Source organism: Natator depressus, chromosome 2 (genome assembly GCF_965152275.1).
Source record: "Natator depressus isolate rNatDep1 chromosome 2, rNatDep2.hap1, whole genome shotgun sequence".
NCBI classification, from domain to species: domain Eukaryota; kingdom Metazoa; phylum Chordata; order Testudines; family Cheloniidae; genus Natator; species Natator depressus.
The window spans coordinates 73,406,934-73,434,164 of NC_134235.1; the positions used below are offsets into that span (position 1 = coordinate 73,406,934).

General features: G+C 43.6%; 1 protein-coding gene across 3 annotated transcripts in view; it reads left to right on the top strand.

Annotated features, from left to right (window-relative positions):
* Positions 1 to 26,162, top strand: part of NOL4 (nucleolar protein 4) — a 246,512-nt gene extending 220,350 nt beyond the window's left edge. Inside the window, exons 9-10 of one of the 3 annotated variants that reach the window (XM_074944423.1) lie at positions 11,913 to 12,093; positions 23,996 to 26,162. In XM_074944423.1, the coding sequence (XP_074800524.1) occupies positions 11,913 to 12,093; positions 23,996 to 24,189 (375 nt within the window). In that variant the 3' untranslated portion in view covers positions 24,190 to 26,162. The remainder of the gene's footprint in view (positions 1 to 11,912; positions 12,094 to 23,995) is intronic. The other 2 variants (XM_074944422.1, XM_074944424.1) reach the window with 2 other exon arrangements.
* Positions 26,163 to 27,231: the final 1,069 nt, after the last annotated feature.

Consider the following 27,231-nt stretch of genomic DNA (forward strand, 5'->3'; position numbering starts at 1 on the left):
ACTAAATATCTGGAGTTTTTTGGGGTACACATCAAATACTGTAGTATTTGCAAAAGTATCTATATTTTTTTGTATAATGTAATGACCGTGCCAGAAAAGTTAAAGCTACGTATATGTGCTGCCCTTATAGTCATGGTCAAGTTTAAAGGTTCATTTTGGTTCAGACAGGAACCTGAAAGTTTGAATGGTTTGAATGAGTGGACTATCCAAATCTTTTTGGTCTGCAAAATGGGGCTGTAAATCTCACAAGAATAAGGCTTTCTAATGAGATTTCTATAAGACCCCACTTATGTTCAGGCTTAATATACTACACTTGCAGCTTTTGTTCTGATGCTTTGGTGCTTCCAGTCCTGACAGAGGCATGTAAACGTGAGAAAAACAATTAGGATAAAGTTATCAAAACATTTCCAAACAACAAAAATGTTGAGAAACAGTCAAGTTCATTGTTGTATCCTTAACTCATCAATTGGGGAAGGGGGAATGACACAAATGGAGTCCTTCTGTTAGCCTGTGGTAAGACAGTTCTCAGCCCTAGCATCTCGCTCTTTAGCAGGAACTATGTCCACTGGGTTTGTAGCAGTCAGCCTTTAAGGAAAGGAATCTGTGCATCTCTGAACAATGGCCACTCTCTTCCAAGTAAGGATCAGCCTTCATCACCAGACCTGTCTAGAGAATGTTAGATGTCTCCTGGGGCTTTCAATGGAATGAAAATTGTAAAGTGTCCTCATGACCTAGCCAAAGATGGGGAGAAGCACTTGGCACAGAAATCTTTCTTGGTTGGTTATCAGAGAATGAGGGCTGCTTCTTCTTCGAGTAGTTTCCCTGTGGGTGCTCCATTCTTGGTGTGCATGCTCCCCACGCACCCTGGATTAGAGACTTTCATTAGCAGTGTCCATTCAGCCCAGGCTTGTGCCATTGGCATCCCTGTGCCCTGCACTGATGCTATAGCAAGCTGCGCAGGCAAACCACTCCCTCAATTCCTTCTCAAGTGCCTCGGACCAAGACAGACCTAGCGTGTCTGCTTCTTGCCTGCCGCACAAGTTTTGGAGCTTCTTGTTAGTTAGCTAGTTAATTTAGTATTTGGGTTTTTTAAAAGCTTTTCTAGTTATAGAGACTCCCACCAGGGAAATTCTCCCTGTGAAGGACATGCCCAGTTCACCAGGGTTCAGATGCTGCCTCTTGTGTAAAGAAGCCATTCCAGTCAGTGACAAGTATCCGAAGTGTGTTCGCTGACTGAGCTAATCACATGTGCTGCAGAAGTGCAACTTCGGCCCAGCTCTGAAATCTAGGGCTCGGAAGAACCAGGAAGTCAAACTTCGACTACTTATGAGGGAGTGTTCCATCTGCCCCACTTCAGAACCAGGTCAGGACCCCCCTGGACATCAGTTTCCAGGAACCTTCAGTGCACCTTGATGCAACATTCTCAGAGGCGAAATCCTCAGAGAACCCCAAAGCCTCTCAGAAGAGAAGATCTATTTCCCCTCCCAGTGATTTCCCCCTCAAAAAGACTTCAGTCTCCAGCCAGATCTATGGCCTCTGACAGGTCTTCCTTGAGGCTCAATACCATAGGTGGGAAAGGTTCCTTCGGTATAAGGGACATGGGAAAATGCCATGGCTCTAAGACTAAACAGGGCTCTGGGAAGACCCTGGTACCATCAGCTGAGGACTGTATCAAACATAGAGGATTGATACCATCATCTTGAACTCCACTCGCTGTGCCCTTAACAAGTGTCACAGTACCATGTAAGCCTTTAACTTCATTGGCTCCAGCCTCAAAGCACTCTAAGGCTCTGGTACCATCAAATAAGGATAAACACTCAGTACCGCAACATTCTTGGTAACACAGAACTTCCAATACCAGTGTCTTCATTGTCAGCAGGTACCAAGAACCTCTTGGTCTCTGGAACCCTTCACCTCCCTGGTGCTGTCTCCCCCTTATTCTCTGGGAGCTCCTCCATTAGAAGAAGAGGCTGATAGTGATGATGACTTTCCCTCTGCTTCTTCCATTTCAGTGCAGGGTTCTCCAGTACACCCTTACACTAGCCCCCCCCCCATCCCAAAGGAGAAGGAAAGATGCTCTGGGACCTCAATATTCCTTGAGGGAGCAACCCTGGATGCCACCCCTTCCCATGTATGGGCCTCAATGGTCATAATGGGCAGGCAATTGTTGGCAATTCTCTAGGGCCCCAATCCTATCGCATCAGGATGATAGGGACACCCAAGCTTCCCCTTCCCATCAACAGGAGGAAACATCTGAGGAGCAGGAGTCCATGGCAGACAAAGAAGCCATGCCTCAGACCACCATCTCATCCTCTTTGCTGGATGACACCCTGATACCTTCCCCCAACCTATAACTGATTTTTGCCAGTTCTAGGATCTTGTTAAGCAGATGGCAGACTCTCTGCAGACACCCCTCAAGGAGTTCAGGGAACCCCAAAACAAGCTACTGGATGTTTTGCACTCTGTGACGTCACCTAAAGTTGCCTCCCCATTAATGAAGCTCTACTGGAACCCACTAGAACCATCTGGCAAACCCCAGCTACAGTGACACCCACTCATAAGAGGGTGACATAAAATATTATGTCCAAGGACTCTGCCTTCCTCTTCTTCCACCCACTTCCCAATTCTCTGGGTGTTGATGTGGTGAATGAGCGGAGCAAACAACACCATTATAAATCCACCCCATATGACAGAGACCAAAAGCGCCTGGACCTCCTGGGGAGGAAGGCCTACTCATTGGCTACAGTGCAATTTCATATTGCAAATTACCAAGTGTTGATGGTCAAGTACGACTTTATCAACTACATGAAATTTGGGTTGTTTATTGAGCACCTTCCCCCAGATCAAAGGGAACAATTCCAGGCCACTATTGCTGAGGGACAGTTGCTGGCAAGAACATGCTGTCTGCAGTTTGCAGACAGTGCTCCATGCTGCCGACACCACAGCCCGTGCCATCTCTATGGTGGTGGTGACGTGCAGGGCATCCTGGCTGCAGTTGTCTGGCTTCCCCAGGAAGTTCATAATATGATTGAGGCTCTCCCATTTGATGGACAGAAGTTGTTTGCAAAGAACATTGAGGAGTCGTTATGTATCTTTAAAGATTCCAGGGCCATATTATGCTCATTAGGCACCTATACATCTGCAAACAAACAGAAGTTTGGCAGATCACAAACAGCTCAGAGATCCCACCCTTATACAATTCTCTGGATTCAACCCCCCCCCTCCTCAGGAGGAGGCACAGATTCCAGAGAAAGAGACCCTCTAACCCATCTGATGTGGCTCAGCCACCAGGCATCATCATCAAAACACCAGTTTTGACAGGATAGTCTAGGGTTTGAATTCCCACCACTCGTTAGCCTGCCAGGTTCAGTGTTTTTCCCACCTTCCCCCATTTGGAAACTGACTCTCACTCTCCCATGCATTCTGGAAGCAGACACCTCAAACAAATGGGTGTTGGAAGTAATATCAGGCGACACCGTCCATTTACCTCCCTCCCTCCCTCCTCCTCATTCCCTTCCCCATCCCTCTTTAGGGACCCATCTCATGAGCCATTGCTAAGGCAAGAAGTAAACATCCTTCTTCATTTAGGAGCAATAGAACCAGTACCTGCTCAATACAGGGGAAAGTGCTTCTATTCGAACTATTTCCTCATACCAAAGAACGGAGGGTGGAGACAAATTCTAGATCTGAGACTCCTAACAGATTTGTGAGACCCTATAAATTCAGGATGGTGACCCTGGCAGCTATAATTCCTTCTCTAGATTCAGGGGCTTGGTTTCTGGCCCTCGACCTCCAGGATATGTATTTCCATATAGCAATGCACCCACCTCACAAGAGATTCCTCTGATTTGTGTTAGGCCAGGATAGTTTCCAGTATCAAGTGCTTACCTTCAGCTTCTTCACAGCTCAGAGAGTATTCTGAAAGATTCTGTTAGTAGTGGCTGCTTACCCGTGTTGCCAGACTATAGTGGTAGTCCCATACCTCGACAATTGGCTACTTGAATTGATCCTACCAAGAAGTGTTGTCTGCCACAAGGACAGTGTTTTCTCTGTTTTTGGACCTGGGCCTCCAGCTGAATGTAGAAAAATCCACACTAACACCTGTTGAATATACAATTCACAGGAGTGTGTCTGGATTCTCTGGTATCCAGGGCATCCCTTCCCCTGGACGGGTTCCAGACATTACTGAGCCTCATCAAAATAACTCAAGACAGTCCCCAGACCTCAGTCAGAAACTGCCTTCAGTGTCTGGGTCACGTGGCCTCTTATACTTTTGTGACAGAGCATGCAGTTACACCTCTGCTGTTTCCAGGGGTGGCTCAGAATGGTTCGCTAACCAGACACACACATTCTAGACAACCAAGTGTCAGTTCCTCAGTGAGTGAAGCATTCCCTAGACTAGTGGGAGATTCATTGCAATGTAGGGGCAGGGGTCCCCTTCCTCCAACCAGCCCCAACAGTGACTGTAACCACAGATGTATCTCTGTTGGGCTGGAGGGGGCACCTAGGCTCTCTAGGGCAGGTGATCACCTCAATAGACCATCCTCCATGTCAACCTCCTGGAGCTCAGAGTGGTAAGAAATGCCTGTCATCAGTTCCTTCCTCTCATCAGACACAGATCTATCAAAGTCATGACAGACAATGTGGCCTGCATGTTTTATATCAATCGTCAAGGAAGGGCAAGACCCCCTTCCCTCTGCGCCCAAGCAATCAAGTTGTGGAGTTAGTGCATAAGGCATCAGATAAGGATCTCAACAATGTATCTGCCCAGCATACAGAATGTCATGGCCAACTCATTCAGCAGGTGCTTCTCCCAAGAATACGACTGGGAGTTGGATTCTTGGGTTCTACCCAGAACCTTTCAGACTTGAGGGTTTCTAGAAGTAGACCTTTTTGCTACGATTGCAAACAAAAAATGTCACCTGTTTTGCTCAAGGGGAGCTTTAGGTCACAAGTTCACCGGGAGATGCCTTCCTCCTGCCTTGAATGGACAGAATGTTTTATGCCTTCCCTATGATGCCTCTCATCCTCAAGGTGATAAACAAGATCAAGCAGTGCAAGGCCAGAGTCTTTCTAATAGCCCTGGCATGGTCATGGCAAGCGTTCCCTTACCTGTTTCACCTGGCTTTCTAGCCTCCAATAGATATTCCAACACATACTATTAAATAATAGAAAAGTTTCTACCAGGACTACTTACCTCCAGAATCAGACCCGATTTGGCCACTAGTGCAAATTCCACAATGCTGCACCTGAATCTGCCCCACTTCCTCTCATTCTGGAGTACCTACTACAGCTTAAGAAGTCAAGACTGTCCCTTAATTCCATCAAAGTTCACCTGGCAACCATAACAGCCTTTCATACTATTGTTAAAGGTTTCTCTCTGTTTGTTTCCCCCCCACACACACACACACAACTGCAAGATTTCTGAAAAGCTCAGTCAATCTCGTCCTACAGATAAAGGTTCCCACTCCTGCTTTGGACCTGAATTTTGTTCTCAAAAGCCTCACGAAGCCCAGGTTTGAACCAATGGCGACTTGCTTCCTATTGAATTTATCAAGGAAAACCGCTTTCCTAGGGTGATTACCTCAACCGGCAGAGTTGGAGAGATTGGAGCTTTAATGTCAGACCCCCATTCACAACATTTCACAAGGATAAGGTGTCCCTATGGTTTTCTCCCTAAAGGTCCCCAGTTTTCTCCCTAAAGTGACTTTGAATTTCACCTGAATGAGACCGTATACCTGCTGGTTTTCTTCTCAAAACTGCATACTTCCAACCAGGAGACCGTTATCCACACTCTAGATGTCAGGAGGGTGTTATCCGACTATCTGGTTAGAACTAAACCATTTTGTAAATCCAATAGACTTTTCTTTTGATTGTAGATGGATCTAAGGATTCCGCCATTTCTACCCAGGGACTCTAAATGGATTTCCAAGTGAAAGCCACCAGGCTGTCGACATTCCACCCCCATCAGCATTTTGGAACACTTGACTAGAACACAATCTACATCTCTGGCTCTCCTTAAAAATTTCCGTTCCAGAAATCTGCAGGGCCACTACATGGTCTTCATTACATACTCAGTGGTAGAAGAGGACAGAACAAGGAGTAATGGTCTCAAGTTGCAGTGTGGGAGGTCTAGGTTGGATATTAGGAAAAACTATTTCACTAGGAGGGTGGTGAAGCACTGGAATGGGTTACCTAGGGAGCTGGTGGAACCTCCATCCTTAGAGGTTTTTAAGGTCATGCTTGACAAAGCCCTGGCTGGGATGATCTAGTTGGGGTTGGTCCTGCTTTGAGCAGGAGGTTGGACTAGATTACCTCCTGAGGTCTCTTCCAACCCTGATTGTCGATGATTCTGTGATCTCCTATCGAGCATGCATGGGGTGCACCGACACCAAGGAGAACCTATAGAGACAAACATCTTGAAGAATCACAGTTACTGCACAGCATGAGTAAGCTCTCCTTTGAAAGTTTTAAAGACTTACCTGATTTACCTGAGAGACTGCGAAGAATCCAAAGGGTCAGCTTCCAATGGAAATTTTGTACAAGTTTCAGCCAGATGTAAACTTTGTGGTTGAGTTATTAACCCCCGAACACAAGGAATGGAAATTTTTGTGAGACACGCCTTTCATATAGAGGCATGAAAGCATTGTACGACACTGAAAACAGGCCATACAAATGCCAGACTATAGTGATAGTCCCATACCTTTCTGAGTATGTAGTGATTATGCACTCAGATACAGATCCTCAGTTGGCATAAATCATAATAGTTCCACTGAAGTCAGTGGAACTAATGCTAACTTATACTAGTTGAGCATCGGGGGGCGGGGAGAGGGGGAAGGATAGCTCAGTGGTTTGAGCATTGGCCTGCTAAACCCAGGGTTGTGAGTTCAATCCTTGAGGGGGCCATTTAGGGAACTGGGGCAAAAATTGGGGATTGGTCCTGCTTTGAGCAGGGGGTTGGACTAGATGACCTCCTGAGGTCCCTTCCAACCCTGATATTCTATGATTCTATGATCTGGCCTCAACTGTTCAAAAAAAAATGTCATCTTAAAGGAATATAAAAAATGAATACTTTAAATTTACCCCGGGCATAGGGTCCACACAAGGCCTATGCTTGAGTCCTATGTTGAACTTCACTCTATATGCATTGTATGCCTGTATTTATTTGATTCAGGCCTGTCAGGGGGCTAAATACATCTTTGTCTTGTTCAGTGGATAGTGATCCCAGAACAAACATTGTTAATGGGGCTTAATAAAGTGGGAACCAAAACTAAAGCCAAACAAAATCACATCTGTGCCCTCTTCAGAAATAAAATTTTCGTCACTGCTGATCACACTCAGTCAACAACTTTATTCAAATTAAAATAAAAGGAAAACTTTGCCCCCTATGATGTGCCACAGTATTATTCTGCTATCTGGGTTTCCAGATTTATTGTTCATAAAATTCAAACCCAAGAGAGTTAATCTGACGTGATAAACCTAATATAAAGCATAGCATTGTGTTAGGACAGCGTATACTATAGACAGCTCTGTTCGCCATGCCCACTATTGACGTTGCTTGACATGTCCCATTGGAAGTCCCTGTTTTCAGTTGCTTATAAGTTTTCCAAACTTTAATCTTTTGAGCTGAATGTCTCTGTGCCTGATTTTTTAATTTCACCCAAAATTATTCTGCTGTTTTCAAGAATCAGGCTAAGGAAAAATATATTGTTTTACCCATGTTAAAAAATTCTGGTTACTTTTCCTTTGAAAAGCTCTAGCACTTCCATGCTACAAATTTGGCAGGGGTGGCCTATCTGTCAGGGATGAGCTTTTTGCTCCCCCTAGGAAAATCCACTCAAATTTTGCCATGTTCGAAACCTTGGGGTTTGGGATACAGGAGTGGGCTCCAGGCTTGGGCAGGGGATTGGGGTCTGGGAGGGGATGAGGGCTCTGGCTGGGGGTATGGGCTCTGGGGTGGGGCAGGGGATGAGGGGTTTGAGGTCCAGGAGAGGTCTCCAGGCTGGGGGGTGGGGATGAGGGGTTCAGAGTGTGGGAGGGGGCTCCGGGCTGGGGCAAAGGGCTAGGGTGTGGGAGGGGGTACAGGCTCTGGGCTGGGGGTGTGGGCTCGGGGGGGGGGGCAGAAATGAGGGATTCAGGGTGCAGGAGGGGGCTCTGGGCTGTGACAGGAGATTGGGGGGGTAAGGCCTCCAGCTGGGGGTGCAGGCTCTGGGATGGGGCCAGGGATGAGAGGTTTGGGGTGCAGGAAGGGGCTCTGGGCTGGGGCTGAGGGGTTCGGAGTGTGGGAGTGGAGAGATCTGGAGCAGGGGGTTGGGTGTGGGAGGAGGTTTGGGGTGCAGGCTCTGGGAGGTGCTTACCTCAGGCAGCTCCCGGGAAGTGGCGACATGTCCCTCTTGCTCCTAGGTGCAGAGATGGCCAGGGGGCTCTGTGCGCCGCACCTGTCTGCAGAGATGGCCAATGGGAGCTGCGGAGTTGGCGTTCGGGGCAGCGCCTGCACCGTGGGCAGGAGCAGCGCATGGAACCCCCTGAACCTAGGAGCCAGAGGGACATGCCGGCCGCTTCCGGGAGCTGCATGGAGCTGGCCGCTGCAGCCAACCGGACTTCTAGCGGCCCGGTCAGCTGTGATGACCAGAGCCACCAGGGTCCCTTTTCGATTAGGTGTTCCAGTCGAAAACCGGAAGCCTGGCAACCCTACTTTATGTTCTCACAAGTGATTGATGGAGATTATGTTTGACCCATATTGCTGTGCGTGGTTTTTTTTTTGAAAGCTAGTCTTCAGCTGCTTGGAATATAAAGTGCAGTTTTTGTGTAATGTACATTTTACAGAAACGCACATTTTTCAAATAATGTACTACTCTTTAATGTATACTTAATCACTTCTGTGGTTAGATAATATATGTATGCCTACTGTCTTAGGAAAAGTTTCTCCTTCATTACACACTTAGGCTCATAAGTAGAATGTATTTATTGTGATAAATGCCATGGTAATGATCTTACCAAGCACGTGTGTAGGCTCCTATTTTCTAAAACAAATAAGTAACTTATTTCTCAGAATGAATTGTGCCAAAAAGGTATTTATGCTCTTCTCTGGTCTAACCCATGTGTTCCAACAGCTCCTGGACAATGTGCTCAGGTCCTAAGTACTTGCTTTACGAAATGGAAAGAGAAACATTTTTAGAAGGATGTGATCTCATTTATTTTCAGAATGATGATGATTTTAGTCAAATGCTAGGTGAACAGGTGTCTAGCCATAAGTGGATCAGACTTGATATTAAAGGTACATTTATAAATAGTTTAGAAAGGGTTCATAAATGGTTTATAGGTTCTATAAGCATGTTACAGACAGGAGTAGCATGTTGTAAGAATTGACTATCCATTTATTAAAATATCTATTAACCATTTATTAACCCTTTGTAATCTAGTTATAAATGTGTCCTTAATATAAAGTGTGACCCATGTCAGCATTTTAATATGCTCGTCATGATTTTTGGGCGCATCACGAAAAACACAACCACAGTTGGCAATAGTTGACACTCTTGTTGGCAGTCTCAGTGAAGAAGCCAAAGATGGAATGCATATAAAGTTTGGAGCACTCTCAAAAATTAAGGAAACAATGCCAATTTTTATACCAGCTGAGACTCTGGCCAGTAAATCTACGTCAGTCTTTATGCAGTACTTTGGCTTATGCTGTACTTGTTTTGTGAATAAAATAGTCTCCGGTTCTGTCAATCCACAATTTTTAAATACATTTTTAAACAATTAAAAGGAGCTGGTAGTGTCATGTAATTGTAGATTTCACTCATGCAAACAATGGCTCTAGAAGTGGCTTCAGTGCAGAATCTTACAGGCTTAACTCAATTTTCTTGTTTCCCTTTACAGTATGTTCACCAGATCCCTAGTCAAAAAAAGAAAACTTCCTACTGTTTTCAAACCCATAAAAATGTTGGGTTTAGTCAAAGTGGACAGAAACACAAGCTTATTTTGGTATTGTTTTATACTTTTTAGTTTTAATCTGTTCTGGAATTTTATTTTATTTTATTTTTTTGTTAAATAATGGGCCAAAAAACCTTTTTGTCTTGTAGGAAAATTGTATACAGCTCTATCTAGTCCTCTGTTTTTAAAAATATTCATGCCTGTTTAAAAGGAAAAGACCAGTGCAAATGTAGGCAAATTAGGATTACAAAATTTCAATATGTGGCAATGCAAGTGGTACTCTGACCACTGTTCCTTTCAGCTGTGCTCCCAATACTGTTGGGAAACAGTGAGCAAGCATAGGTTCTTGGAAAATAGCATCCTTTTCTTTTCAAACACATTACTAGAGTTTTACCATTCAATGTCTTTTTTCATAATACTGAATATTCCTCAGCGAATAATATAAACATTTCCGCAATGTGGGTTACAGGCATCATTCCATACAGGCCTGTGTTGCAAAACCTGAAGCAAAGACTACCAGTTGTTCTGTTGTACCTACCAAGAAAGTATTGATCAACTAGCATAGAACATCAAAAATCTCAGAGTTATGGCACTGTAGGTTGTGTCATTTCCAAATTTTAAAAGCAAAGACACTTGAAGGAAAGAATAAATCTGTTGTAGAACATGGTATAAATATCTAGGTAGACAGAGAGAGTATTTTTTATCCAAAGTACAATTGCAAGGACAAAGTAGGAGGAAGCTGATGCTTTTTAAAACATGAGGGAGCCCTGTAAAAGAGGATTGAGAGCCCGACCTAACTCCCTTTGAAGTCAATCTTTTCATCAACCTTGCTGGGAACTGTATCAGGCCCTGAGCGAGTATGTGAATGGAAATATCATCTAGTTTTGGAAAAAGTCCTCATATCAAATCAGAAAATAAGGCAGCAGCTTTGGGGATTTTAGGGAATGGATGATGATTTAAGCTTTCTTGCCAAGCTAAAACTTTACTGCATAGCTTATTGAATATTTTCTCACAGGAAAAAAACTCCATTCTGCTTTATAACAGACAGCATGACCTTTGAAGATAAAAAGTAAATTACATTAAACTTTTGGCAAAAATACATTGCAGTTTTTATCCTTTATTTGGATTCTTATATGTTATTGAAGAGAACTTATTGTGGAATTCAGTACAGCCAAGTATCTTAATAATGCAAATATGTGCCTCCGTACAAATTAATGTCCCCAGTGCCCATTTTGGTTATTAATGCAATTCATTATCTGACTTCTCAGTATTCTGCTGCAACATACTTTAAAAGCGTCTTTCAATAATACAATTTTTTCTCTTGAATAATCTTGGTTGTGTCTAACTCTTCAAACTCATATGCAAAATAAACAAACAAAAGCTTCCAGCTCAGAAAAGTTTGGTCTCCTGTGTCGTAATGCCACATCATTCCACAGATATGGAAAGCATGATTTCCTTCTCTTTTTCCCCCCTGCTATTTCCTGGTATCTTTGATGCTGATCGATCCATATAGAGAACATGCCAATGCATTTTATGTTGGTTTGTTGTAACAAGAAAAAACTGATTTTCTGCACCAAGAGGGTTGCTTTAAATGCCAGAGCGTAATCATTTGCTTTCAGTTCCTTCCATTTTATTTTGATTTAGAGTTAAGTTTTTCAGGAGATTGCAAGCTCTTCTGGGCAGGGTCTGTGTCTTCCTGTGTGTTTGGACAGCACCCAGCATGTTGTGATTTGCTAGCAAAATGCAAATAAATAAATTATAGTGGCGGTTGTAGGAAATCTATGTTCATGGTTATTCTCCTGATTTCTTTTCAGTTGATAAACTGTCAGTTGAAAACATGTACATGCTTGTTTCTTGTTTATTACACTGTTGTGCAAGTAACACTTCGGGAGCTTTAAATAACAATAAAACAGCCCCTCTCATTCAAGGTGAACTTTAACAATTATTTGAAACCTTACAATGAAACATTGTTTTGGCAGGATGAAGCTGCTCCAGCTGACAAACAATATAAACAAGAGCCAGCCCAGGTCACTTATTCAACATCCGCTGTTTCCAGCACACAGGAGGTGTTGTACATCAATGGAAATGGGACCTACAGTTACCATAGTTACAGAGGGTTAGGAAGTGGGCTGCTAAATCTCAGCGATGCTTCTAGCAGTGGTGAGTTTCCTTACCAATGTTTCTGTATGTGTGTTTGTGGATGCATTTACCCCCCACAATACTGAAAACTAATCTAAAGGGTGCTGTATCTCTAGGCTCGTATCAGTTACATGACTAGGGGCCCAGACTTGCTAACTGCTGGGCATACTGCTTAATACTGTGTGTAGTCCCCTTGTGGCTTAAATGGGGCTATTCACAACAGGACAAGATCAAGCCCTAAGTCCGTAACAAAGCTGAGTACAAATATTGGGTCAGATCCTCCACTGATGTAAATAGGCACAGCTTCATGAGGATCTGATTTATTGTTATGTCTAGTTTGAAGTAAAGCAATTAGAGGTTGAAAAATACTATATTCTACCTTTCAAAACTTGTTTAATCCAGCTTCTTTTCTGAATTCCTCTTACCAACAAGAACAATACACCATAGTTCAGAAACCAACACTTGTTGTTGACAATCTGGCTAACTATTGGCCTGAGTCCCATCTGCTGACTTTAGGAAATTAGAGAGAAGAAGTGGGTAAGGTAATATCTTTTATTGGATCCACTTCTGTTGCTGACAGAGACATGCTTTTGAACCATACAGAGCTCTTCCTCAGATCTTTAGGAAAGGTAATTGAGCAGGAAGTCCTGGATGACTGGAAAAAGGCTAATGTAGTGCCCATCTTTAAAAAAGGGAAGAAGGAGGATCCTGGGAACTACAGGCCAGTCAGCCTCACCTCAGTCCCTGGAAAAATCATGGAGCAGGTCCTCAAGGAATCAATTCTGAAGCACTTAGATGAGAGGAAAGTGATCAGGAACAGTCAGCATGGATTCACGAAGGGCAAGTCATGCCTGACTAATCTAATTGCCTTCTATGATGAGATAACTGGCTCTGTGGATGAGGGGAAAGCAGTGGACATGTTGTTCCTTGACTTTAGCAAAGCTTTTGACACGGTCTCCCACAGTATTCTTGCCAGCAAATTAAAGAAGTATGGGCTGGATGAATGGACTGTTAGGTGGATAGAAAGTTGGCTAGATTGTTGGCTAGATTGTTGGGCTCAAAGGGTAGTGATCAATGGCTCCATGTCTTGTTGACAGCCAGTATCAAGTGGAGTGCCCCAAGGGTCGGTCCTGGGGCCGGTTTTGTTCAATATCTTCATAAATGATCTGGAGGATGGTGTGGATTGCACCCTCAGCAAGTTTGCAGATGACACTAAACTGGGAGGGGAGGTAGATACACTGAAGCGTAGGGATGGGATACAGAGGGACCTAGACAAATTGGAGGATTGGGCCAAAAGAAATCTGATGAGGTTCGACAAGTGCAGAGTCCTGCACTTAGGACAGAAGAATGCCATGCACTGCTACAGACTAGGGACCAAATGGCTCGGCAGCAGTTCTGCAGAAAAGGACCTAGGGGTTACAGTGGACGAGAAGCTGGATATGAGTCAACAGTGTGCCTTTGTTGCCAAGAAGGCCAATGGCATTTTGGGATGTATAAGTAGGGGCATTGCCAGCAGATCGAGGGACGTGATCGTTCCCCTCTATTCGACATTGGTGAGGCCTCATCTGGAGTACTGTGTCCAGTTTTGGGCCCCACACTACAAGAAGGATGTGGAAAAATTGGAAAGCATCCAGCAGCGGAGGGCAACAAAAATGATTAGGGGACTGGAACACCTGACTTATGAGGAGAGGCTGAGGGAACTGGGATTGTTTAGTCTGCAGAAGAGAAGAATGAGGGGGGATTTGATAGCTGCTTTCAACTACCTGAAAGGGGGTTCCAAAGAGGATGAATCTAGACTGTTCTCAGTGGTAGCAGATGACAGAACAAGGAGTAATGGTCTCAAGTTGCAGTGGGGGAGGTTTAGGTTGGATATTAGGAAAAGCTTCTTCACGAGGAGGGTGGTGAAACACTGGAATGCGTTACCTAGGGAGGTGGTGGAATCTCCTTCCTTAGAAGTTTTTAAGGTCAGGCTTGACAAAGCCCTGGCTGGGATGATTATTTGGGGATTGGTCCTGCTTTGAGCAGGGGGTTGGACTAGATGACCTCCTGAGGTCCCTTCCAACCCTGATATTCTATGATTCTATGATAGGTTGTAGCAAGGCAGTTCTGGCACTTTCTTGATTCCTTATTTTCCTTGATTGCAGTCAATCTGATTATAGGCATTTATTTGGGGTAAAAACTTCACTGACTGCATTAGTTGATGGTCTCTTCCTGGCAATGGAAGAAGATAGCATGCCTGTGATGATTAGATCTGTCACCAACGTTTGATACAATTGACTATGAGAGTTTGTTGGCTTGTTTGTGGGCATTAATTGGGGTAGATGGGGCTGCTCTGAAGTAGCGCTATTCTTTCTAAAAGAGCCCAAAGGGAAGTTGTGAGCAATAGTTCCTCTCCTCCAATGGCTCTTTTTTTGCAGGGAGCTCACTGCTCTCTTTTAGCGTGTGCATGAGTATATTGGGAAGGGTTAGTGTTTGCCCTCTCTGCAGAAGAATTTTTGCTTGTTGATTATTTCTTTTATTGAAGAAGTCTTCATTTTGAGAAAGCATTTACTTCTGAATTCAATAATCCCCATCAGACATTTTTGCCTTGTTTACAAATGTTCTGACAGTGTAAAAACAAGCCCACACTTTAGTCAGGATGTGTATAGACACATACTGTCATCTGTATCTGCTACAAAATAAAGGCTTTTGCAAAAGCTGGATAAAAACTCATGGCTTGAATATCTATTTCTGGACATTTCCCTACAGTAATACAATTACTGTCTCCAATTAGCTCTCTTATCTAATAGTCAAATCAACATGTGTATTTTATATGACGTAACTCATTTCATTATTGACATTTGTATTTTATATGACGTAATTCATTTAATTTGGTTGCCTCCTGCCCTGTAAATTTCCTCCCTTCTCTGATCCCATCCGTCAAATCAAGGCATCCCCTGGCCAATTACTCATGCCCCACTGCTCATTAGGGACCTGTCTATACCCTGCTGTGTGGTGCTTGCCTCCTCAGCCTGTGCTTCCACATGTCTAATGATAGAATCATAATTAGTTCCTTATACAAGTGTGTGTGGCGGGAGGGGGGGGGAGACATGAAACTGCTCAGCATAAAAGGCAAGGATGGGCAAGGAAAGAGAGGATGGGGCTGCAGCAGCTTGAACAAGAGGCACCTCTGTTTTAAATAGGGAATTGGGGAGGGCAGAACAGGAAAGAAATTAGGCAGAAAGTGACAAATTCTCTTTCCCCACTTCAAACCCACAGGGTAAATCAGTTCAACTTCTTTTACATGGAGTCTGCAATAACATGTATGGCTTCTCCCTCTCTTTGGAAGCTTTCTGGGTTGGCAGAGACCCTGACAGCCCCTGTATGAGTCAGGCTGTCACGAAGAAGCAGAGAGCGGTGTAGAAAGCAAGAAGCCTCCAAGCAGATTGCCCTTGGCTGTTTTACGTCCCTAAAGTCCACATGGATGAAAGGGGAACTGCAATTTTAGGAGGTTGAACCCTCCAGACTTTTAGGGGACACATTTCCCTACCATGCAACTGAATAAAAAAATTCTGCAGACTGACTGTACTCACTTGAAGTAGGTATAGATGTAATATACTCACGTGTTAAAACCCATTTACACTGCCAGAACAGTATAAAGGGACCTTAGTGTAAGGGACAATCTGTGTTTACTTCCCTACATGGCAACAACCCTAAAATGGGAGCATGAGGCCCTATATTCATTGCAATAAACAATACTATTGTTATAGGTAACACAGGTAGCAATGACCATAGTTAAGGTTTCCCCACACTTTTCATAAACACGAACCCTGTTTTCAGTTGTTCGCCAAACATAAACTGTCTGAGCAGAAATTTTCCATGTGAAGTGACCGCCTCAGGCTGAATTTTGTGGGGAAGTTTCAGCTAAACAGTGCGGCCATTTCTGAGGAAAAGATCAGGGGGGAAATACATTGTTTTTCACCTATTAAAAAAAATCTCAAGCTGTTTCAATGAGAAGCTCTAGCGCCTCCATGCTTTGGAGCAGGGGCTTGAAGTTTGGCAAGCTGGGGGGTGTCATCCTGGTGTCAGGAATGTGCCTCTTGCCATCCCCATGAAAATGAACCCAGATTTGGCCAGGTTCTGAGCTTCTGAAAAATTTCAGTTCACGCATGCTGGGGAGAGGTTGTTAGAGTTTGGCAGCTAAATTCTCCAAAAATTCTGTCTCCACTGAGCATGCTCCATCCTCCTCAGATTCTGACTTGCCAATTGGACTGGGCATGCGCCGTCCCCACAGTGTGACTGAGCATGCGCCTGACCAAAGCTATAGGGCAGGGGTGGGCAAACCTTTTAGCCTGAGGGCTGCATCGGGTTTCTGAAATTGTATGGAGGACAGGTTAGGGGATTCTGATTCTGTCTCCCCAAACAGCCAGGCATGGCCTGGTCCCTGACCCCTATCCGACCCCCCCACTTCTCGCCCCCTGATGGGCCCCCCGGGACTCCTGCCTCATCCACCGCCCCCCCGCTCTTGGTCCCCAGACCCCCGCCCCTAACTATCCCCCACCGCCCCATCCATCCCCCTCCTCTCCTTCCTGACTGCCCCCTGGGACCCCTACCCCATCCAACCATCCCTTCTCCCTGACCACCCCCTGCCCCTAACTGCCCCCCACCTCATTCAACTCCCCCTCTCCTTCCTGACTTCCCCCCCCAGGGACCCCCTGCCCCATCCATCCCCCTTGCTCCCTGTCCGCCCCCCACCGCCCCATCCAACCCCTCCTCTCCTTCTTGACTGCCCCCCCGGGACCTCTGCCCCCATTCAACCCCCATTCCCCACCCTCTGACTGCCCCAACCCCTATCCATGCCACGAACTCCCCCTGCCCTCTATCCAACGCCCCTTACTGCACTGCCTGGAGCACCAGTGGCTGGCAGCGCCACTGCACCAGGACAGGCAGCCGCGCCGCGCAGCACAGGGCACTGGGTCAGGCTGGGCTCTGCAGCCCCACCGCCCAGAGCATTGTGCCGCACAGCGGCATGGCTGTGGGGGAGTGGGGACAGCCTCCTGGGCCAGGAGCTCAGGGGCTGGGCAGGACGGTCCCGTGGGCTGTAGTTTGCTCACCTCTGCTGTAGGGGCTGAGCAGGACTTTCCATGTATTTGCTTCTCCTGGCTGGTGGGATCTGTTGTGTTGCCAGGCACAGGAACTGAGAGCAGGAAGACAGTCTTTCCTGTGCTTTCAAATGCTCCCCCTGTTGGCATCCAGACAGTAAGGAGGGAAAGGAGGAAGTAGCCTGACTTAGATGTGTGAGGTAAGGATTGGGAGGTGTGGAGGGAAAGGGAAGAAATGCAGGGTTGTGGGACAGGGGCAAGAGCTTGGACAAGTATTATTAGCCCCATTTTACAAAAGAGAAAAATAAGGTTCAGAGAAGTTAAGTGACTTGACGAGCTCTATAGCAGAGCTGGGAGTTTCCTGACTTCCTATATTATCGACAGACTTCCATCTTATGATCATCCTTCCTTCCTCTTACTGAGAGCAATGGAAATAGTTTTTCAATGTGCTTATTCTTTTCTACTTTGTGTGGACCCCAGCATCCTTATGTGTGGTGATTCAGGCTGGCATGCTCAAAATTAAGCTGACCCCCACATTTGGAATCGGGAAAAAATTTCTCTGACAGGGTATATCGGAAGGTACATTATTTTGCACCTTTATCGGCATAGTAGAGCAGGGGTCATCTATTAGGATGAGGTAGGTGTATTCCACATGATGATTTCCTGTGATGGTAGGGGCAGACACTGGTGGACCTCAGTCATCATCTCCATCTCCAAGCAAGTGTCTTGTGGTTGTCACTTGAAGATGCTTGATGGTGAATTGTTACAGACATCTTTCTGTTCTAACTTTTTTTGTCAAGCTACAAAGCTGTGTTTCCTTTAACTGAATTAGCTGAATGTTTTGTTTCCCATGCAGATGAGGGCATGGAAAGGAAGGGAAATGGAGAAAAAAGACTTAGTCCAATTCATTAGTGTCTGCTACCCTGGCCTAAGAAATGTCCCAGCACTGAGAATTATTGCTTCGCACATATCTGCCCTCTTTTGGGAGAGAGGAAGAGGAGAAATATGGTAGATGCAAAATAAAATAATCATACTTCTAATCAGAATAAATAATGCTCGCTTGGAAAAAAATAACATAAATAGAAAACAACTATCAAAGTCTAATTTTAGTGGAACGCGATATGAAACGATCTGAATGCATGTTAAGCAGTTGCAGTGGCACTTGAAGAAAAATATTTGAATAAAAATTACACAGTAAAAAGACTCTGCATAATAGATTTCAAGGTATGGGCAGTGGCCCTACATCTGGGGAACGTGTCTTTTGCATCGTGATAGATGAAAAAAGTTGGTTAATTGTCATGGGGTAAAGTAATTTGACATCTTAACACATGCTTAATCAAATGTCAGTCTTTTTGAATGAGATATTGCTCTTATAATTATTGCCTACAATAATAACGACCAATTTGAGAGTCTATGTTAAATATATTAGAGCATTATTTTCTTTCAGCAGGCTATTAACTATCAAAATGATAGTTACCCACTGGTAGCGTGCAATTCTGAAGAGATTATTGCTTAGACAACTCACATATGGTGTTGCCACGCATGAACCATCAGTGTTTATATCACCATTGGTCATATCATACAGCTGACTCTGGAATTTTAAATAATTAACCTTGCCAGTGAGTAGTATATGAAGCAATAATTAGTTCACTTTTAGATCTTGCAGTTTACAGTAAAGTCATTTGTCCAGCAGTGTATTTAATATCAGATTTATTCAGCAGCTAATCTGATAAATGATTGTTTAGTACATGAAGACAGGATTCCTAGGGTTTTATATTTTGAATTATTTAGTTAAACTAGAACCATTAAGCTTTGCAAAAGAAATGAGGTGAATGTAATTGGAGTGACTCCCTAAATTTAAAGTTAAAATGTAAATCCATCAGTCTCACTGTGGCCCTCAGAAAGATCTCTCTGAGCACCTTGTCTAATTCACTGCTTAAGAAGCTGTGCTGTGGTGAAAATGATAGGTAACAGTCTTGATTTATAAAAGTGTGTACTAAGCAATAAAAATAAATAAAAAATACAGACCCCCTCTTCAGGTGTCCAGTACATGCTTAATCTTTGTTTGCACACTGCCACAGACCAAAGTGACTGTGCAAAGTGATCATCCTTGCATATCAAAACTGGAATACTCTGTGACAGGCCAGGGTATTCCAAAAGGTGCAGGCCTGGTATACTCGAGGGGAAATTTAAATGGAAAGGTTCATCGCAAAAAATGCAGATTATTATTCCCTTTAATGAAAGGGAGTGCATTTCCTGCTGCTGGGCACAGTGCCAGGTTAATAGGGAACATAAGGTTATTAAGAAATGAATTCCCACATAAGGAAAGGGGAAAATAGTATAAGAAACTCTCTTTAAGCTGCCCAGTTTTCCCCAGATGTAATCATTTGTACTGGTGGCTTCAGGAGATAAAGGTCCATGAAAGCAGTCCATTAACTAGTTATTTAAAAGACCTACTCATGTGTGCACGTAGAAATAAACAATGGATTTGCTAAGCAGGGGACTACAACTCCCATCAGTCCGCTCGACACTGGCCAGTCAAGGGGAAAGGCCCTGAATCAGGAAGTGGCCAGGCTCTTTTGCATTGCAACCCAGGAGCTGCAGAGAAGCTGGGTGCAGAGAGCAATCCCCAGGAATGGTTGCAGAGCTGTGATTCTTTCATTGTTTAGCCACAGTGCAGTAATACTGGGCCCGAGAAAGTAAGCGTGACAATGACACTGTAGCCTGCTGGTTCGAGCCCTCACTGGGGAAGTGGGAGATCCAGTCTCCCTGCGCCAATGCATTTTTAATGTATTTATCCGCCGTGGAACAGCTTCAACGGGACAAATTGAGGAAGCCTCAGATGAGCCTATTTTATAGCCCAGTAGTTATAGGTACTGCTCAGTACTGGAGTACACCCAGGATTAGAGTCACAAAAGGACTCAGGTGCCAATTGTCACTTTAGGCACCTAAATCCCTTCTATATCCCTATATATACATTATGGTTTATATTTATATAATCAGCCACCTGCTTATATAAATCTGTATAGATTCATTCTTATTACTGAAGCTTCAGGTTTCTCTCTGAGTATTTGATACCTGCATATGGATGGGCAGAAAAATACAGACAGTGAAGAGTGTGTGATACATTTATGCCTTATTTCACGAAGAAACCAGTACGACTGATGGAGCTACAAATGAGTTATGACATTCTTAACGTGTACTCCTGAGTGGGGGTCATACCCACTTCATTTCTTTTCAGACTGGGGCAGTGGTGAAGTGGATAGGGATTCAGCACAAATGGAAGTATCACTGCACTATATTTATTATCCAGGGAGCGCTAGTGACAGCTATAGATGAGGCTGTGTACGCTCTCATTTTAGCCCTTTTCTTTTCAGTCATTCAGAATGTTCTGAAACTTGAATCTTTCAGGATGAAACTACCTAGGTTTGGTCTCTGGCCCAGGATAAATTCTTATAGGTAAGTTATACCTGGGCCTTACCCAGGTGTGCTCTGGAGACACGTTGCAAGAGCGCCATTTCAAAACCCAGGTAAGGATTGGACACAGCTGCAGTTTCTGCATTCAAGGGAACGCATGGACTGTTCCCTCACTCCTCGCTGTTCTGCGGCACGGGTGGGAGAGGAGAGCACGCTGCATCCCACAAAAGGGTAGCAGCCGACACTTTTCTTGTGTCTCCTGGAGCTCCTGTGGGCCAGTGTGGCTCTGTATTGCCCGCAGTGCTCGGCTGTGCTGAAAGGTACAATTGATCCCTCTGGAAACTTAGAAAAAGGATGGTTCAGCTGCATCTGAGTACAAGGAGAGTGAAAGAAAAATACTTTCCCCTTATTAAAAGAAATCCTTGCAACTTATTTTCAAAATGGTTTGGGACAGAAAGCTGTAATCTGGCACAGAAATAACTCCTTCATTGTCCTGGTAGAAATCTGTAGGGCTTCATCTGAGCTGAGAAGAATCACACTTTGCCCCAGAGCAGTGCGATGGGTTCAGTGTTTAATGACTTTTTACCAGCTTTCCCCTCAGTCCACACACAAGGTGTCTGCTCAGGCTGTCTGGCTTGCCTGACACTCCAATCTCATCTTCCCCCATGTTGAATTCCTCCACTAGCTCCCCCATGTTTTGTTGCATCAAGTTCAAGTTTCTTTTCCTGACTTATGTGGGCCACTCACAAATCTGCCCATCCTTATTTGCCCTTCTCATCTGTCACATTGCCTTATGCCTTGTCTGCCACCAGTGACAGCCTTGTTTGCTCATATCGGTTTCTCACACACATGGCTCTGTGCCTTCTTCCACGCTGCCCCTTGAACAAAGACAATGCTCCCTGCACTGATCTGTAAGGCTACTACTCTCTCCCACAGCACTGCCACCTCTGCCATGACACGCTGAGGACAGATGGGACTGGCTGGCACTTAAACTGAGCTATAATCATCCAAAAAGAACCAACATATATTTGATTATATCTTTCTCCTCTTATGCTTCATATGTCACTTTCCTTCTTAGATTGTAAACTTTTCAGGGTAGAGCCAAGTCTTGGTATGTGATTGTGCAGAGCATAGCACAATGGAACTTCATCCTGATTGGGTGCATAAAGTTTTCCATGACTTAAAAACATTATGAGTCTGGTGCCTATAGTTCTCAGTGGCACAGAATATGTACTCAGTGAGACAAGGGCTCAGCTCTGCCTTTTAAGAAGAGATCATTCAAACATCAAGGAAGGGGTGATTCACTTCACTTAAGATGGGAAAATTTAAAATAAAGGCAACAGAAAAGAGGGGAGGATTTCTGGTTTCTTTTGGGCATTAAAACTCTTCTAAATTTCACCTTTATTTTTCAAACTGTTTCCGGGAGGTAACCTGGGTCACCAATTCCTGCTCAATCTCCTCTCTACATGTGGGATTCAAAGCCTTCAGCTCATCCAACCGCTTCCCTTAGCATCTCCTCTTCTCTTACCAGGTGGGGTAACTGTCTCATATGTGTCCAAGATCATCAAAAGGGCTTCAGGAAGAGCTGTAATCCCAGCTGACCGAGGTGCCGCAAACAGACAATTGGGTATAGATGTGGGTGTAGAGTGAGCTCCCACAGCTTCAGTGATCCTCTGTACCAGTATTCAGTTTGTTAGACTCAGGTGAATTCTGACTGAGTTTTGATGATCTGTTGCATGTGCAGTGTGTGGATTTTGGTTGCAGTTGGCATAGAATTTTCCTTCCAGATTCCATTAGGATTTTAGAAAAAATGAACTCTGTGGAGTTAAAATCTCCCTGTGGGGTTAATCAGCACATTTAAAGATACTGGGCTAGATCCTTGGCTTCTCTTGATTTGATGGAACCACACCAATTTTTGCCAATCGTGCATCAGGCCTACTTCTAGCTTTCCTTTGAGAGAGATGTCTCACTGCATGTGCTGAAATACTACAAGGAAAAGCCCATTAATGTAAGGAGAACATTACAAAAGTTTGTACTTACCAATGAAATAAGTTTAGTATTCTATTCAACTATTTAAAAATCTGGATTGCTGAGGAGCAAAACCATTCATTCTTATTTCAGAAAAAGATTTCTTCTGCTACAGAAACTTTGCCCTGCCATATATTTTCTGTGTGTTTTTGGCTATGACATGAATGAGAGTCCAGGGAAGTTCATAAAAATTAAAGTAGGTTCATGTGGAGCATGGTGCCCTCAATATTTCAATGGCCAATTTTTCAGTACTGGCACAATAAATATAAGTCTTTAATGGCTTCTTACAACGATTCAGCTAAGCTGACATTATGATTTGTGTACTCTTGTTCAGTATGCTGTGTTGAGATTTTACTTCCTTAGAGTTTTCCTTTTGAGCTTCATCGTGATATAGTCATTGTCCTATAGTGTATGATGACAATTAGGTAGATTCACTAGCCTACTTCTCTCCTTCATCCCATGTGTATCGGGGTAACTATTAAAACAAGGCAGTCATACCAATGTAAAACTGGTGAACGTGAATGGAGGGCTAGGCTGTCTTTGTATTTCACCTGTTCGTGATACCTATTCCAGATCTCAATGTGAGAATGTTTAACAGTGCAGGTTCTGTGTGACCAGTCTCTTTGTGTGACCTGACTCTGCCTGCGCTCCCCTGAAGTCAATGGGAGGTTTGCCATTGACTTCAGTGACTGCAGCAATATGGCATTATCAGCATTATCTACCGTTAGCTTTATCTCAGGGTTGTCAAAAAGGAAATAGAATTAAGTAACATTAAGGGCCATTTCTTCAACTGATGTAAATCAGTATAGCTCTTAGCCTTAGTGCTTTCTGTTAATGTCTATTTATCTACCACTCCCATCACCAGGGCCTTACAAATATATTATTGTTTTAATCAAGCTTCTCTCTCTCCCTTCCTTCCATTCCTCCACTGAGTAGGGAGTTGTTTCCCCCACCACACCCCCCTGACCCTTTAAACTGTAATTCTGTTGAAGTTACTGCGGGATGGCTGGAAATAAGTTGGTTTTGCATTTTGTTCTGGAGCTTTGTGTTTATCCCAATCTCTTCAGGAAGCAAGTCCTATGTGTAGGCCAGTTGCTGAGCAAGCTCTGCCCCCTGCACGTACAAGGTTTCCTCTTGAGATTGACATTTCCACCCCAGTGACCCCGTACCCTGGACTATGTTAGCAGAAGCCAGAGAGTGAATGAAACCTGTTACATATAAAAATGAACTGCAGCATGCCCTCACCATGAATAGCTGCTGCTTTTCACCATTCACCGATAGACCGCTGTGAGCAGTTTGTTGTTGCTCTTGAATTGTGTCTACAAATCTTTTGTAGTGAAACTTTTTTCTGTCAGGAAAACCAAATGCTTCCATTTTTTCCATTTTGTTATTTCCAGGTCCAACAGATCTCAGTATGAAGAGGCAGTTAGCAACCAGCGCCGGATCCTCCAGTAGTACAAGCTCTAGACCTCAGCTGAGTCCAACTGAAATAAATGCAGTGCGGCAGCTTGTTGCAGGGTATCGAGAATCAGCAGCATTTTTATTGCGTTCTGCAGATGAACTGGAAAACCTTATTTTGCAGCAGAACTGAGTCACATGACCTTTGTGCTGGCCTAGTCTTATCTCGGAGTTTCCACTAATGACATTTTGAGTTCCCAGAGCAGACGCTTCAGTTACTGCAGTCTTTTTAGGAGAGTTAATTACCATAATGCCACACTGTTCTTGATCCATAAAGTGATGTGTTAAGGTGCTTCAAGTGAACTTTGACCTCCGATAGTTCTGAGGTACTTTAATGTGTCCGGCCTATTGCTTTTTGTTTTAGTGTGTCAGCATAAATATAAAAAAAGTGGCTAGAGATTGTTAACTCGTTCTAACAAGTGGAGGAAAGAGACGATGCTGTGGTGGTAAAAATTGGTTCAAGATCCAAGTGCAATATTAGTGGAATGTGCTACTGACTCATTGGACTTAAAGCTGCAGTATATGGCAAAACGTTGCCAAAAGTCCTGTTGCCACAGGACACAATTGCAATGGAAAGGATCTTGTATTTTCAGAAATGTAATTTTTATAAAAACAAAACAGAAAAACCTTTTGTTTTCATTCAAAATTTTTCATTTTTACTTTGGTAAACTTTTTCACTGGTCCTAAAAACGTTTTGAGGAGATATTGTAAGTCCCCCTCTTCCTCTCCAGAACCCCCTGACCCTGCCCTTCTCCCCAACTTCATATTCTTTCTACAAGAAGTAACTCTCAATGCTGGATAACCCTTCCCTTGTGTACTGTAAATTGTCATCTCTGGAAGAACTTCGAAAGGAAGCATGCATTTCCTTACATTCATGCCATTCTCACCTCAATCCTGTAATATATTGCAGCATTATTATCAGTTAATAGAGATGAGGGGTTTTTTAAAAGACATATCATTTAAAAAAATTGGTTTCTTACAGCTAGCTCATTTAACTCCGTGATCGCTGCTGCTGTCTTGAACAAGTCCCTTGAGTAGCGATTGGATGTAGATGATTGAATGTTAAGAGGTTGCAAGTGACAATCTGAAAATTTGCACTCTTGTGTTTGTTTATTTATTTATTTATTCCTTTAAACAAAATACTTACAGAAAAAAGGCCATTGACATTTCTGGAGTGATTTGTGTAATGCCCACACCTAGCTGAAAACTCTACAAAAACTATAAATGGATGCAGCTGCAACTTTAATTAAACTCTTCTCTCCTCTCCCCAATTTTTCCCATCCCCTATTTCTTCTTTTATAAGGTTGAATACACATTAATGGTGTTTTTTTGTGCACTAAGGCAAGCTTATTTTTGAATATATAGAGACAAGTACTTTTGCTCATGCTTACTGTACTATTTGTTCTGTTTAGCTTTTGTTGAATAACAAGTTCCTTGTGCATTCCTGAATTTGCCTTATTTCATGTACAAATTTTTATGTAATTCAGTTTTTGACAATGAGTTGAAGGCATCAGTGATATTTTATATCTACTTGTTACATATAGTTTTCCAAGTAATGACTGTGATTGTGACCCAGTAATGTGCACTTTTTCTTGTAATGTGGACATTGCTATGCTTTTTTCCCCTCTAGTGTTTCTAGAATTACTATTGCTTACAGTTATGTAAAGAAAACAAAAAAGAAAAAAAGAACTTTTGTGATACTGTTGGTGAATATTAATGTGAAAAAGGCTATGAAATATGAGTATTTTGGAGGTACATAGATACACAAACATCTATCTAAGTTGTGAACTAATGTTCACAAGTTTAAATGAAAATTCAAAAACTGAGGGCTGGAATGATTTCCTCTGTTTTGTTTGGGTAAATAAACAGATTTCTGTGTTTAACGATTGTGAAACATTATAACGTTTAAACAAACATAGTGTCTAATCAGTTATCAGCATTGTCCTTTGTAAACAGGAAAAGGGAACTTCCATGCCAGCTGCTGGAGTTGCCACAACTCAGTTCTCAAAAACATTGAGTAAATCCATTTGGATGATTCAAGCTAGAGGTTTGTTCTAATGAAGAATTTCTTCAATAAGAGCAGAAGCAGGCGGTGCATAAATCATGAGGTCCAAGTCACTAATGCTTCACAATTTAAACCTGGCTTGAGGCAACAAAATCTAACTGGTAAAATTTATTCTTCAAAAAATCTATCAAGTGTCCTTTAAAAGCACTTGCCATTGACTCTGTGAATATTGTAGCAAGTTCTTGTTAATTGCTGCCCATTATTTAATAGATGTATTTTCTCCTACTGTAATTAACACCGTGTTCTCGCCCTTTTCTTCAAAAATGTTCTGTGGCTCTGCTTTCCAGTGGAGAGAATGTGGTGTTCCTCTCCTCTGGTGTCTGTCAGGGATTGAAGGACCAATCAGGAGCAAGAGATTTGATGTTAGCCCCTTCTGTTTTCAGGAAATATCTGCAGACTCCTCTGCATCTTCCAGCCTCAAAGTGAGGGAGGTCGCAAGTGACTCTTCCTGAGGTAACATCTTCAGTCTTCAACCATAAGAGCCATGGAAGAGCATAGCTAATGCAGGCTTTTCACTCTCCATATAGAAGGAGTTTGTAATGGTGCCAGGACTGCAGTTTCCCTAGTCTTCTTTTGCAGGGCTGATGCGCTTCAAATGTTCAGCTAAGCAGCAACTGAGCAGTGTGTCCACCCAGCTGTTTGCCAGCTGGAATGCACCAAAACTGCGGCGCTCACCATGCTAAAGCCAGAGCTCGACTGGATGCCAGGGACAGCTGAGAAAAAGAGGAGGTAAGGGATTTACTTTATAACCCCCTTCCCCAGTCACTCTTTTTAATTTTATTTTATATTATTTTTTGAGGGAGAAGCAAAAAATCTTCGCACTATTGTGTGGCTCAGTGGAGCCTTCAAGGCCTTCCTGCTCTCTCCCCTATGAAAGGCATAGACCTCTCTCCCACCCTCCATCCCTCATAGACACTCACCAAACATGCCTGCCACCACAGATCCCCTTCTCCAGGCTCCCTCCTCAGGAATCTCGAGGGATCTTTTTCAGACTCATTACATGCTGGAATCAAATCCTTCAATTACTTAGAGCTCAAGTCCCTATCCCTCTTTAAAAGCCTCCAGACTTACACCCATTTCTTTTGAGGGACAGCTTGTCTCCCATATGAC